Source organism: Rhincodon typus, chromosome 17 (genome assembly GCF_021869965.1).
Source record: "Rhincodon typus isolate 14 chromosome 17, sRhiTyp1.1, whole genome shotgun sequence".
Lineage (NCBI taxonomy): Eukaryota > Metazoa > Chordata > Chondrichthyes > Orectolobiformes > Rhincodontidae > Rhincodon > Rhincodon typus.
Genome location: NC_063348.1, coordinates 5,274,864 through 5,290,132, shown reverse-complemented (window position 1 = coordinate 5,290,132; position 15,269 = coordinate 5,274,864). Strand labels below are relative to the sequence as shown.

At 43.3% G+C, this 15,269-nt stretch overlaps 1 protein-coding gene across 1 annotated transcript; it reads right to left on the bottom strand.

Moving 5' to 3' along the window:
- Positions 1–11,405: 11,405 nt before the first annotated feature.
- Positions 11,406–13,435, bottom strand: LOC109930447 (achaete-scute homolog 1a-like). Its single transcript, XM_020529929.2, has 2 exons — positions 12,795–13,435; positions 11,406–12,412 (listed from the first exon to the last, which is right to left on the bottom strand). The coding sequence occupies exon 1, from the start codon at positions 13,433–13,435 to the stop codon at positions 12,800–12,802; it is 636 nt and encodes a 211-aa protein (XP_020385518.2). The 3' UTR covers positions 11,406–12,412; positions 12,795–12,799.
- Positions 13,436–15,269: the final 1,834 nt, after the last annotated feature.

Here is a 15,269-nt window from a genome sequence, read left to right as displayed (position 1 = left end):
GGGGCACTAGGGTGAGAGGAGAGAGATTTAAAAATGACATGAGCCCCAAATGTTTTACACAGAGAATGGCTTGTGTGTGGAATGAACTTCCTGAGGAAGTGGAGGATGCGGGTATAATTACAACGTTTAAAAGAAATTTGGATAAATACGTGAATAGGTAAGCTTTGGAGGGATATTGGGATTATGTTTGGCATGGACTGGTTGCACCCGAAAGGTCTATTTCCATGCTTGATGACTCTATGACTCTACATATTTTTGTTTGCGGACTGAAATGGGAAAAGAACTATGTTAAAAACCAAGGATGGAGGATTACTGCACTTTCTTAAAATCAGGTTACCCGATGCTTTTTGTAAGTGCTTTTTGTACACCTATTGGTTCAAGTAGCAGGGAAAGGCTAGTGACAGATGAGCAGGGGCCAGATGGCTGCGTACAAATGGAAATTAGGCTATCATCAAGTAGCTAATTGGTTTGTGAAATTATGACCAGTTATCAATGACAAAGGTCTACTGACTGCCAATAACTATATGAGTGGTTCCCAAGTATCTGAACAGCTTGGGTCTGTGAATGTTTGGAGAAGAAGACAATGGAGCCGTTATACCCTGCAGTAAAAGTATCTGAAGACTGAAGATAACCACTTCATTTCTCCTCATCAGTTGCTGTAAGGTGTGACTTTTAATTAATAAGTCAGAGACCTTTATAACTGTGAATCAGTCACCCTGTGCCTCCTACAAACAGGTGAAATCATCTCAGCAAATCCTGGGGACAGTGGTCACTGAACTGTCTTCTCAGTCTTTCTACCCGTAGCACCAAAGTATCCTTTCTGTCTGTCTTACATATTTGTAGAGAAGGAGATTCATAAGTGGATAGCATTCTACCTAGTAGTCGTATGTTGATAGATCATAATTGTTTAACTATAGTTAGAATCTATTTACTCATAATAATTTATCATTCTTGCAAGTACTGAGGCCTGGTCCATACTCTCTGTCAACCTGGGTATAGAAGACGTGTAAGTTGGGGAATTCTGCAATTGGTTTTAATGTCTTTGAAATTTGAAAACAAAATTAAAATCAGGAATAGCAAAGATTGATTTCCAACATACTACCCCATTGAAGCATAAAACATTGTGTGTCAGTGCGTAGGGGAACAGATTTGTTATGTTGTTGATTTTTTTGCCTTGGAGAAATTCTGACTAAACTTGTATTAAGATAGTTAATGCCTCTATTTGTGGTACTTTAAACAGTATCATGAACCATTATTGCAAATGAGACCTAAAGCTAGCTACCAGCCTTTAATTGTTCCTTCTCCTTCAAGAAATGGTGACACTGAGATAGTTTTCAAGTAATCAAGGAAGCATCCATTCATCTGTATTATTCCATGCTAGTCCCTAATACCAATCACACATTAATGCAGTAAAAGCCCTTGGAGTTCACATAGCAGCATTCATTGTGCCTATGGGTACAAATAGCAATATCAGTAACTACCTTGACACATAGAAAAGTAATAGATCCATAGCACTGTGCTGTCCTAACCTCTTAAGTTATTGGTCCTTTTGGAATAAATGTAATTGTTGGGCTTGCAAACTAAGCACCCATCATCTCATCAGTACGTCCGTGCACGAACTGACTACCTCTCTACTGATCATCCAAGTTTGATTTATAATCAGCGACTGGAATAATATTTAGTCCACTGATTCAGCCTTCTGCATGGCAAATTGGTCTAGCATGAACTAAGATACACAGCTCTGTTAAAATTACATTCACAGAATCATAGAATCCCTACAGCGTGGAAGCAGGCCATACAGTCCATCAAATCCACACCAACCCCCCGAAGAGGATCCCACCCAACCACCTACCTTATTCCTGTAAACCTGCATTTTCCCATGGATAATCCACCTATCCTGCATATCCATAGGCACCATGGGTGATTTAGCATGCCAGTCCACCTAACCTGTACATCTTTGGACTGTGAGAGGAAACTGAAGCACAGGGAAGAAACCCACACAGGCATGGGGAAAATGTTTACACACCAGTTTGAGGCTGGAATTGAACCTGGGTCCCTGCTCGAACCTCTGGAGTTACTCCTCCAAAATAATTTGTGGAAAGCTTTGTGACAGCCAAAATCTACAACCTTGAAAGAGGAGACAATTGGCATGGGAATGTTTTAAATAATGACGACATATATAATCCAAAATAAGTACAAAATCCTTTGTGGAAGTCCCCACCTGCTTCAAGAAGGCCACCATCATCCCAATACTGAAGAAAGCACATGAAATATGCCTCAATGACTACTGCCCAGTGGCTCTGACCTCAATTATCATGAAGTGTTTCAAGAGACTGTTCTTGGCCCACATCAACTTGAGTCTCCCAACCTGTCTCAATCTCCTGCAGTTTGCCTGTCAACATAACAGGCCCACAGTGGATGCCATATTCCCAGCCCTGCACTCATCACTGGAACATCTGGACAGCAAGGACACCTACACCAGACTCCTGTTCATTGACGATAGCTCCACCTTCATCACCATTATCCCCTCCTGACTGATCTCAAAACTCCGAGACCTTGGTCTTGGCTCCTCCCTCTGCAACTGGATCCTTAGCTTTCTGACCAACAGACCACAATCAGTGAGGATAGGTAACTGCACCTCCTCCACAACAACACTCAACACTGGAGCCTTCCAAGGATGCCTCTATAGCCCCCTACTGTACTCCCTGTACACCCACGACTATGTTGCCAAATACTGAATGAACGCCATCTATAAGTTCGCTGATGACACCACAGTAGTAGAACAGATATCTAAATATGACAAGTTAAAATACAGAAGAGAGATAAAGAGTTTGGCGACATGGATGCAATGAGAACAATCTCTCTCTGAGTATCAGCAAAACTAAAGAACTGATCATTGACTTCAGAAAGAAAGGAGGAGAACACGCCCCCATCTACATCAATGGTAGGGAGGTTGAGAGGGTGAAGAGCATCAAGTTCCTTAGAGTGACGATGGTACCTGTCTTAGACTTCCCTCATATATGCGATGGTCAAGAAGGCACAAAAACGCTCAGGCAGCTCAGGAAATTTGGCATGTCCATAAGGTTCCTCACCAACTTCTACAGCTGTACCATTGAAAGCATATTAACTGGGTGCATAATGGCCTGGTACAGCAACTGCTGTGCCCAGAACTGTAAGAAACTACAGAAAGTTGTGTGCACAGCCCAGACCATTACGGAAGCCAACCTTCCATCCATGGGGTCTATTTACACGGCTCATTGCCAGGAAAATGCTGCCAACATCATCAAAGACTTATTGCACCCGGTAATGATCTCCTACAGCCTCGTCCATCAGGCAGAAGATACAGAAGCTTGAACACACGCACCAGCAGGTTCGGGAGCTGTTTCTTCCCAGCCATTATTAGTCCGATGAATGGACTTTCTAGCCTCAAGTAATGTTGATCTTGTTAACATTGATCTCACCTAGTGCACGCCCTGTGCAATATAATCTGTATGCCTCTGTCTAAGCTTTTTACAGCCTTTGATCTGTACATTCTTGCTTACTATGATCTGCCTCTACTGCTCATAAACAAAGCTTTTCACTGTACTCCAGTACATGTGACAATACATCAGTTAATGAATCAACTAATGTACTAAGATATGATTTTTAAAATATCATTTCACTGCAAAGAAAGTACTTAATTATTTTTGTTATCTTTACCAACTACTTCACCCAGACACCATGTCAAAACACGCTCCTCCTGAAAGCAGTGACCGTTGCCAAATATAAGGCTTCCAGAGGGCCACTTAGACTTCTGTACATCAACATAGGAAAACCCCATCTTCATCTCTAGCTGTGAATGAACTGTGTTCTGGAAATTATTCCAATTGAACCAATGCCTATGTCAAATATTATAGGACATAAAACAGAATCTGTTTTGTTTTAGACTGTTTGCATTTTCGATGGATTCACCTCATCTTTGGAAAGTCATAAAGTAGCATTAGCACTGGATCTCATTTCAGGCTTTAGATGACAACCTAAACATATGAAAAAGACAATTTTTTTGTATTCACTCATCTGACGTGGGTGTCGCTGGCTGGGTCAATATTTATAGCCCATCCCTAATTGTCCTTCAGAAGGTGATGGTAATGCACAAGGCAATGATAGAAACAAAGTATAAATAATATATAAACAATAGTTAAACTTTATTATCTGTTTCTGGGGGTAAAATAAAAAATTCGTTGTATTATTACTATAACTATGACCATGATTATTATTTAATGTGTTAGTTTTATTAATTCTTTTTCTTGTCAACTACACAATTAATGTGTCTTGTTCTCATTAGATGTTTCAGTGCAATCCTTTACTGTTTGAAAGCTTCAAATAAACCATGTGTTTTGAAAAAAATAGATTCTGAAACAATAACGGAACTATAATTTATTTAATAATTATCTGTGACGTTCAAAAGACGACTAATATCTGGGGGAAAAAAATCGTACTGCATGTTTGCATTTGAATTGAGTCGTTTAAGTCTTCCCTTTAATGAACAGCCGGGAAACCGAACAACATTTATAACTTCGTGTATATTTAAATTAGATTCATTTTTAAATTTCATATACGTTGTCATAGAATCAGAAAAGCAGAGCCAAACTATGTTTTAAATTAAAGGTCTTATGTGTGTGGTATTTCTTCCAATTGTAATTTCCGTGTTCAAATAATTTGACATTTGGGAAAGTAAAGTTAAAATATTTTGGCTTAAATCGGGCCCTATTATTTTGAAGCCCACCAAGTTAAACGAGCTGACTTTAACTGTTTTTTTTAAACTAGACATCAAATTTATAAAATGCGAGTTATGCTTAATGAATGATGGCAGATAATCTGCAAAAAGTCGTACTTTTTTTAACTACTCGGTCGAGCTGACTTTGGTTGGATGTCTGTATCCTTGGTCTTTTGAATGAATCAACGGCACTGAAAGGACTTTGTTGAAGTGTTGATTACTAATAAATTGAATTTATCATCCCTCGTTTTAAAGTGCTGTCAGTAGTCATAATTTCATATTAATTAATCTTGTGGAAACCATTCTGTTGCAGGGTGTAGAGGCAACGTACTTGGCAGACCATAGCGGTAACAATACCCATACCTCGGGGCCAAAAGCATGACCTGCCGTGTTCCTCCAGCTCCACGCTGTATTAGCTCTGGGTTCAAGTCGTCTCGCAACAAGTGTGAACTCAAAATTCAAAATATTTATGAACAACCCATTAGACTGAAGGGTTATGTGATCATTCTGTCCAATCGGAAGAAATGAGGAACTTCCCAACTTTGAATGACATCTCAGAGAAACTGAAGACCCAACTCAATCTAAAGAGGAAAAAGTAACCATTTTTGAAACGATTGTTTAAAACTCCATTCATTTCTAAGCAACACTCAGCCTTTATTCACTCGAAACAGCTGCTAACCTTCACTGAATGAATCAACATTCTATTCTTTATCCTCGTTACAATCTTGGAAGGTGATTTATTGAGGGTTAAACAGTTGATTAAAATAGGATTGATCGTGAAAAGAGTTCAGTATAAATATTGCTGAACAGATTTAAAGAAAACACGGTCCACCCTACATCTTTGATCTTATACATTATCCGTAAGAGTAACTCTTCTACATGAAATGACACCAATTGCAGGGCTATTCGCGCATCATTTTATTACAAAAGCGAACTAGGTCTTTTTTTTAATTGTTTTCATAAGCATAACAAAACGGAATAAGGGTTATATCCTTACGATTCATACAGAAACCCGTATTCTGTGCTGCTTGTTTTAGAATCTGGTTACGTCGTAATTGAATTGGGGTTACTGGTGAAATCTGGCTTTCTCAAAGTGCCAAATGATACATTATTATATTCTTCGGATTAGTCCAGAAATTCCCATCTTTGTCTAACCTGGCAGTGAAAACCCAGAGATTAATTCCACAAAATGAGTTTTCCAACATTGTTTCGTGCTGGTGAAGTAGATGTTTAAATGCCCATTTGACTAACAGTGAAAGCATTATGAAAGCATACGGAATTGGAGGGAGGAGGGAACATTGTCAGGTACTGGAGAAACGTGGCTCACAATACTTGCTTCAGCATCAGCTCAACCACAGCCCATAGAATCATACAGTGCAGAAGCGACCCTTTCGCCCATCAGGTCTGCACCAACTTAAAATAAATACTTAAATAAATAAAGTACTTCCAATTTAACTAGTCCCACTTTCCAGCACTTGTCCCAAAGCCTTGAATGTTACGACATTTCAAGTGTTCATCCAAGTATTGTTTAAATGTTGTGAGCTTTCCCACCTCCACTACCCTCCCAGTCAGTACATTCTAGATTCCCACCACGTTTTGGTGAAAATTCTTTTCCTTAAATCCACTCTGAACCTTTTAACTTGTTATGCTCCCCCTTTTTTTTTATAGATCCTTCAACTGAGGGGAACAACTGTTTTCTATCCACAATGCGTTCGCCTCACCTCAGTCGGGTTCCCTCTCAGTCTTCTCTGCTCCAATCCCAGATAGAAAACCTTTTTTTTAACAAAAGGATTGACAACCTACGACGTGCAAATCCAGGAAGGGCGAGGTGCTGAACTGCGCCACATTTCCCCCGAAAGGCACACCGGCAGCTGATATAATTATATTAGTCTTTGGTTTGGAAAGTCAGACCATAGTCTTCATTAAAACATTTCCGTAAGACGAATCAAAAAGAATCACTATGGAGTCCTTGCTGATCATGAACTTTGGCCTCAATATTTAATCTGAAGAACAAAAACAGAAATTGCTAGAGAAACTCAGCAGATCTGGCAGCATCTTTGGAGAGAAAACAGCGTGACCGTTCTTCAGAACAGTAATCTGAAATTTTCCCACACTCTTTGTCCCAATGAATACCCAATGGCCAGACGAATGCACCTGGGGTGGTAAATCCCTACCATAACCCCATTTTCAATTTCAACTAAGAAAACCCACTGCAGGGCCCAGTAACCAACATTGCGGTAATCACACACAGCACTGCGCTTTGACAGACATCTATTAGAACACACAGCAATGTCTCGACACCGGTTACCATTGCCGGGACTTTGCGTTAGAATTCCTCTGTTTGCTGGCTACAGAGTTTCGTATCTACTTTTATCCAGCGAGGGCAATAGGTAGACAATTCAAGCTGACTGCTCAGTGACATGGCCGTGTGTATGTGTGTTAGTATTGATGTGTATGTGTGGGTGTGGGTATGTGTGTATGTGTATTCGTGTGAGTATATGTGTGTATGTGTGTGTGGGTATGTGTATTTGTGTTTGTGTGTGTGTGTGTTTTAAGTGAAAGCTTTGGGAAGGGCTCTTTCCCCGGCTATTTGCACCAACTTTTACGCCCTGTTCGCATTGAAAAGGGAGTTGCAGGATGAGAGCTGCCCTGAATTGGCCGATGGTCGGAATTTCATTCAGAAATGTGTTGGGCAGGTGCATGCAGTCTATAATCTTGTTGGACCTAAAAGTGACCCCCAGTCACATTAAATTGGTGCCTGGAGAACGTAGCGCACCCTGAGGTCAGTGTTGCTAAGGGTGTTGGAAAGTTGGTCGACCTGTTCCCTTATATTTTCTAATTATCTATTTCAGGAGCGTTATCGGGCACGTTTTGTTTCGATTCTCCTCCCACTACACTGTCCCCCTCCACCTTTGACAGAAAAGCAACCTTTGTCGACTATTGTTTAGAAAAAAAAGGTTAGAGAGAGGGACAGAATTACTATAATCAACGCTCGCACAATGGATATGGGAGGCTTTATTATCCAGGAAATGATTGATGGTCATACAAGGACTGTGTTGCGCGCTCCACAATCGGATTTTAAAAGTTGAGGGGTGGTAGGAGCTAGGCAGGGAGTTAAGACTGGGAGAGAATGGGCCCCGAGTAGGTAGGAAGGTTCACAGCGTTTGACCCCGGGAAATCACACCGTGTAAACATCAAAACCCGAGATGCGCTTGCACTACCCAGCAAGACCGAGATTTGTGTGTGTGTGTGCGTGTGTGTGTGCAGGGCAGCGAAGCAGCGAACGCCTCCTATTCTTTGGAGTGCGCCGCGGGACGCCGGTGGGACGAAATCACAGGGCCGTTTGTCCCGCGGCAGCCGATGAGTAATTGCCCTCATTAATCACGGCTTTCAGCTCATTGTGGCCAGGGGGAGGTTGGGCCGAGCGGGCGGACGTGCGCCGCCGGCCAATGCGCTATCCGGCAGCGGCCTGAGTGACAGCAGACGCGTGGCCGCCCTCCAGCTGCCCCATTGAGTCCAGCCACGGCTCCCAGGGAGACAGAATCTTACCCTCCCTCCCTCCCTCCCCAGACCAGCCAGAGCTTCCCCGACAGGTGACAGTGAAAGCAGCGCTTTGCGTGTGTGTTCCTGTGCCGAGCCTCAATGTTTATTTACAACCATAATGACGGTGCCACACAATATGAAGAAAGACATGAAAGAGCCTTTGCAACGGTCCCAGACAATAGGCACCTCCAAACTCTCCTTTTTTTTTATTCCCTCTCTTTCTTTGTCTTGGAGATTTTTGGTCAGACCTCGTCCTACAACAAAAAGTGTGCCGGGGGTGCAATTCATTATGGCCACGAAAACACTTCGGAAAGAACGCTGACATTTCAGTAACCAGCAGTTTAGGATGGTGTTTTCACATCGTTTAGTCTTCTTCATGGGTATCCGTCATTTATCACCACCCCCCGCCCCCAAAAAAGCTGCCGTATTTCTATCACTGTTTTTATTTTGCCAGCCTTGTGATACTGTAGATGACCAAATATGCGTCATTCTGCCTCTGGCGTCCTTGTTTTTTTTCAATTTAATAGTGAAATCAGAACAAGTTGGCAAAACTTTACAGCTCTTTGTGGAATGAAAAGACTTTTAGACAGAACTTTGCAATTCAATTGGTAGATGAACTGTCCAGTTGAATTACCTATTCCAACGGGGCTCGGGGCAAGTGATCTCTTGATCTGAGCATTTTTTTTGCCGAAATATTGCTGACTTTGCTGATGAGTTCCAAATACATATGCACTAATTTCATTGGCCCTTCTGAACATTGTCTGGATTCCCTATTCTCGTTATTCATCACGTTCCTCTGAAGCGTCTTGGGAATTTTCCTTCTCTTTGTAAATACAAGTTGTTGAATTATTGCTGCTTGTGCTGTCAGTAATGGTATACAGTCCTCTGCATCGGCGCGCACAGTCTCTGGCGACCCAGTGAACAACCATACCCCAGAATTCCCACTTAAGACAATCCATGGAAACATTTGATTTTAGCCATTTATTACTCTGTTTACTTTGTCTTATCACAAACGTAAGTAAATAGGGAATAGAGCAAATTAATTATTAGTGCGTTATGCAAATCTTCCACTGCACAGAGATCTATATCACATCTTCCTTCTCTCACCGATTTGCACATTGCCTTGAACTGAAACAGTGTGTATAGTTTAATTACTTATTTACAACTCACTGCGGATGCTGGCTAACGCTCCACGTGGAAGCTACCTTTAGAAAGAAAACAGTAGACCAAATTCTGATGTTTCATGACAAACTGAATTTTAGTCTTGAATGGATATTTTCCCCCTATTTAAAGACAAAATCAGAGAGTTTGGCTATCATGAAGCAAACTCATTGATTTTATTTTTCTTCATTCATTCACGGGATGAGGGCATTGCTGGCTAGGCAGCATTTATTGCCCATCCCTAATTGCTCAGTGGGCAGTTAAGAGTCAACCACATTGCTGTCAGGAAGCAACAGTGCGCAGTAGTTTCAGCATCACACAATTGCTGCCATGCAGAAGAAGCCCATCGTGCTTGCATGGACTCGTTAAAGGACCATCATTACCTAGTGCCGATCTCTTGTTATTTGCACATACCCTTGCATGCCTTCTCTACCCAAATAATTGTTCAATTCCCTATTGAATGTTTCAGTTGAACCTGCCTCCACCACATTTCCAAGCAGCGCCTTGCAAGTCCTAAATACTCGCCGAATGAAAAAGTTTTTCCTCACTTCCCCTTCCTTCTTTTGGCAGATCACTTTAAATCTATGCCCTCTTGCTGTTACTTTTAGGATGGGAATAATTTTACCCTGTCTACCTTATCCAGCCGGTTCATGATTTTGAAAACCTCTATCAGATCTTCTCTTAGCTTTCTTCTCTTCAAGGAGAACAGTCCCAACTTCTTCAATCTCTCCTCATAATTGAAGTTCCTCATCCCTGGAACCATTCTTGTAAACTGCTTCTGTTCTGTCTCCAATGTATTCCCATTCTTCCTATAATGTGGCATCCAGAATAGTGCACAATGTTCAGCTGAGCTCTAACAAATGTCTTATACTTACTTAAGTTTAACTTAATCCACTAAATTAACTAAACATGCTCACATTCTCACATCGCAGGTAAAAATATATTCAAAATGTTCTCAAACTGCAGTCAGCACTGAGAGAGAATTGTGATTCAGTAAGTAGCTGGATTAGGCGAATAGGTGTGAGTTTTGCGGTACAATGCACAAGCGTACAAGTAATTTAGCAAGGCTCTTTAGGCACAGAGGTAATATCCCTACCTCTAAGTTAAGAAATATGGGTTCATGTACCAATTGTTCCAGAGGTGTGTCATGGCATATCAGAGCAGGTTGATTAAAAATATGTACACGAAGTTTAGCAAACGTACCAACAAAAGCGCAAAACGTAAGCTGCTGTTTGAAAATTGTGAACTTCAAAACCAACCTGTATTATTTTTGTTCTTCATTACATGTAAGAATCAAAGTGCAAAAGCAAGAAATTTGAAAGGATAACTTGTGTTAACTTGATAGAGCATCCCATAATAATTGATCTGACCTGATTCGAAACGCATATTTGCTATCAATACGATGGCGAATAGATATGGATCTAATTTACATATAAGCGATTACGCTTTCAATGAATACATAAGAAGCAAACTCGAAATTAGGCAACAATTTGCATATGTTTAGGCTATTGCCATGGTTGCATTTATCTCCTGATTGCAAATACGCGAGCTACGCAACATTTAAAGAAATTGCAATGTGATAATCATATTGATCACTTGGCATTTATGCAAATTTTATATTAGAAGTTTTTTCTAATGGCATTACTTTAACATAACGACCAAGGTATGAACGTCCTGGAGTACGTTGTTGTACTCTACACTACGTCCCCAAATCATGTTAGAATCATCAACCTATGACTGTTAACGTATTCCTTCTCCCCAGTCATGTTTCCTTTGGCACCATTCCCATCTACCAAATTGTATAAACTGTCTTCTTTCTACCATGTAATCTCCCTACGAGTGCATTACAGGGGGTCCAGTGACAACTATTTCACACATTAGTGAAAGTGCAGTTTTAAATGAAAACAACAGCAAGTGTTATTTATACCAAAGGAAAAACAGCACGTAATGTATAAATAGAAAATCTTTATTTATAGACTATTTCACATAAAATATACCTTTTTTTAAAAAAAAATTGCTTATGTACAAGTTTAGTAAAAACAAACAAGGTAACCACAGCAAGTGCACATACATGGTGTTTCTCCCATGCATCAAAACAACCTTCAATCAGACCGGAAAGGGGGGGGAGGTGGGGCGGCGGTGTCGCATAGGTAACTGCAGAACTAGATTACAATAAATGAAATGCAAGGCACACCATAGATAAGCATCATTGACAATGATATTTCATTTTATGGACAAAAGGATTGTTTTGTTCTTGCACTCTTTGACACTGTGCTAGTGGCAGTGATATAGAGTAAGTCATGTTAAAGGTCTTGATTTTGTTGGACTGCTCGATTTTATTCTGCTTTCACTTATATACAAAAATAAGTCTTCATATAATCCTTGTAGTAAGAATAGGTACAAAATAGAAATGTTTACATCAATTCGAATGAAAAAAAGGTATTTCAAAGTACGGAAGCATCAAGTTTTTTTTTCTTCTCCACTCTAAACCCCAGTATAAAGTTAGTTTTCTACAAACTGACTCCCAAAGGCGATAGGGTATATAAGTATGTGACAGACGGATGTCTTTCATGCCACTAAGATATTCCCTTTTAATACCACACCCTTTAACAGCTATATTAGCTACACAAAAAATGTAGGATCCCCCTTTCAGACAAGCATTGCAAGGACTGTACCCTGTCAGTCCTCTCTCCACGGTGCCCTCCATTAACCGGGAAGGGCTATTTACATAATTGCACTTCAGTTATAATTGTTCGTGGCTTTCTCTTGGAAGCGTCTTCAAAACGTGTTGTCCTGAGTAGTTTGTGGTCCCCAATGTTCAGCACTCAGGAGGCTGGCAGTGAAACGAAACTCTTGGTAAACAGAAACGCGCCATCCTTCTCTCCTTTGCTCTGATGTCTTGTTAGACAGAAATGATGACGCAGAGGTATTGGTATGCTTCCCTTCAAACATCTGGAACAGAAAGGCGAGGAAGCGGTGTGTCACTCAACAAGAGTCTCAACACAGGGATGCACAGATAGCATAAATGAATTTTACAAACTGATCTATCATTGCAACTCTCGCCCCCCCCATCAAACTCCATAAACATGCACACTTAAAAGAAACGAACGGTGATCTATCATTGCAGCTCCATCCCTTATCAAACCCCATAAACATGCACATTTAAAAAATAAAATTTAAACACTGATCTATCATTGAAACTCCCTCCCTTATCAAACCGTATAAACATGCACATGTAAAAGAAATAAAAACTGATCTATCGTGCAGCTCCCTCCCTGATCAAAAAGGCAATGCAACGCATTGACAGCCAGCAGCGGAGAGGATCAGTCTTTACCTGCTTCAGTACCTGTCGAACCAGCTGGTGAAGTCGAGAAGTTCCTGCTCCTCGGGGCTCAGGGCCTCGTAACTTCCTTCATCCGAGGAGTAGGTGGAGAGCGGCGACGCGGGGATGGAGTTGAGGTCGGTGGAGTAGCTGGGGGACAGGGTGGGCGAGGGCAGGCCGCACTGGAAGGCGGCGGACACGGCGTCGTGCTCGTCCAGCAGCTGCTGCAGCGCTCGGATGTACTCGACGGCGGAGCGCAGCGTCTCCACCTTGCTCATCTTCTTGTTGGCCGCGCCGTTCGGCACGTGCTGCCGCAGGGTCTGGAAGCCCAGGTTGACCAGTTTGACCCGGTTCCGCTCGCGCTCGTTCCGGCGCGCCACCGCCGCCGGCTGCTGCTGAGGCAGCGAGTAGCCCAGACCCGTGAAGCTCAGGCGACGCTTGCAGCGCAGCAGCTCGGGCGAGCTCGACCTCGGCCGCTTCGCCGGCTTGGCGACGCCTTTCCCGCCGCCGCCGTTCGCGGCGCTGCCACCCCCGCCTCCGCTGTCCGGGGACGAAGCCGGGGAGCCGCCGTCGCTGTTGTAAGGGAGCGGCCGGCTCTCCAACAGGTACTGACAGGAGGACGGCATGAGTTGCGAGGCCGCCGTCCGCTCCATGGACCGCGGGATAAGTTTGGGGAGGGAGGGGGGGGGGGGGGGGGGGGGTGGTGTGAGAGAATGAGGAAATATGGGGAAGATATAACGGTTGGCAGTTGGCGGTGTGCAGCGCTCGTGGCGTTCGCGTGGGGCTCGCGCTCTCCCCGCAAGGAGCAGGTCCTGACCCTCACCTCTCCGGGAGCCGATCTGCTGCAAACTTTGCAGGCACTCGCCCTTTTCAACACGCGCCTCCCTCGCTTTCCCTCCCCCATCCCGCTCGGGACGCACGCTCCGGACGACGCCCCGCCCCCACCCTTCCCTTTGCCAACCCTTCGCTCCGATTGGCTGCCGTGCCCTTTCGCTCGCGCCCTCTGCCTCCCTCCCCCTCTGTCCCATTGACATTCCACGCGCGTCGCCCCCCTCCATTCGTGCGCCCGGCGCGTGCCGGCCCGCTCCTAAATAAACAAATGGGAGCTTTTCAGCTGCTGCTGCTGCGGCGGCGGCCGCGGCCGGCCGGCCCCCGGGAGCACGCGCTGCCCTTCATTTCCATAGCAATAGCCCACATCCACCAACCACCTCCCCCTTCCCACCCAACTCTCCGCCTGCACCCCCCCCCCGCCAACTTCACTCCCTCTCAGCTCAGAACTGCAGCGATGTTCACACACACAACGCACCGCGCTCCTTGTTTTTTTTTTAACAAATAAATATCACTCCCCGAGGCTCCTTTCAAACGCGCGCTCGTTTCAGGAGATGGCCTTAAAGGATTGCGCAGACCCCCAATCCCCAAGAACTTAAGTTTATTCTTTCCTCTTCCAACTCCCCCCGCCGTCTCTTCACAAAACCCAGTCGTTTAACTTTCTTCAGACGCAAGAAAAAAAGCTCCTCTCTCGCTCGACCCAACTTCCTCGTCCTTTGCAAAGTCTGGCGGCGTTAAGGTGCCATGCATACACCTGTTACAGAGAATGTATGCCGATTTCAACCTCTAATTCATTATCATTGCATAATTGGCTTATTCTTTTTTTTGGAGGGGGGGGTGCTTGGAGCAGCTAAGAATGCACATCAAGAAGAAAGGAGTCCGGAGTTTTTTTTAACATTTTTGATTTTATTGTCACCTGTACCGAAATACAGTGAAAAGCTTTGTTTAGGAGCGGTAAGGCAGATCACAGCAAGCAAAGGATGTACAGGTCTTAAAGACTTAAAGGCATACAGGTTACGTTGCAGGTTGTGGCCTTCTTGAAGTTGGAGGGATTTGGTTTTGGGGGGAACGTGTAGGCATCTGTAATGTGTGAGCTGTGCAATGTAGCGCCAACAAGCAGCAGCTGCAACAGCGATTTTTGCACTTTTCGCTTCACTGTGAAGGAACCAGAATTAAATCTTTGATAGAGTTCCACTTTGTATTTTTGTTTTCATCCAGTTGTGGGCGATCCATTTGTGTAAACATTACCGATCCTGGTCTGTGTGTGTGTATGAACGCGCACTTGTGTTCCTGTCCTCAAGTAGGAACGCCCCTTGTATTGCTTTCATTGCCTAACACAAATAGCCATCTCTCCAAGTGCCGACTAATCCATGCGAAAGAGAACAGCCTATTCTGAAACACCTTAAATTGTATATTCGGACCGGGCGTTGTAAAACTAGCGAACGGTGTGTTTGTATGTGCGAAGGGGGCGTCTGAACGTTGACGTGATCTTGAGTTGGAAACTGAAAACTTGTTTCAAAGTGAATAGTTGCTAAAACAGTCCCTTTTTTAAAATAAAAAGAAGCTGAATAAGGTCAATAAACATCAGCGAGATGGTTTGCGAGCGTGCTATTAACAACCATTTGCACAAGCAGCGATATTGACTGCGCAGAGAGAGAG

Bases quoted from the DNA above. Each gene is read 5' to 3' on its own strand.
- LOC109930447 (XM_020529929.2), bottom strand. From the start codon at position 13,435: ATGGAGCGGACGGCGGCCTCGCAACTCATGCCGTCCTCCTGTCAGTAC.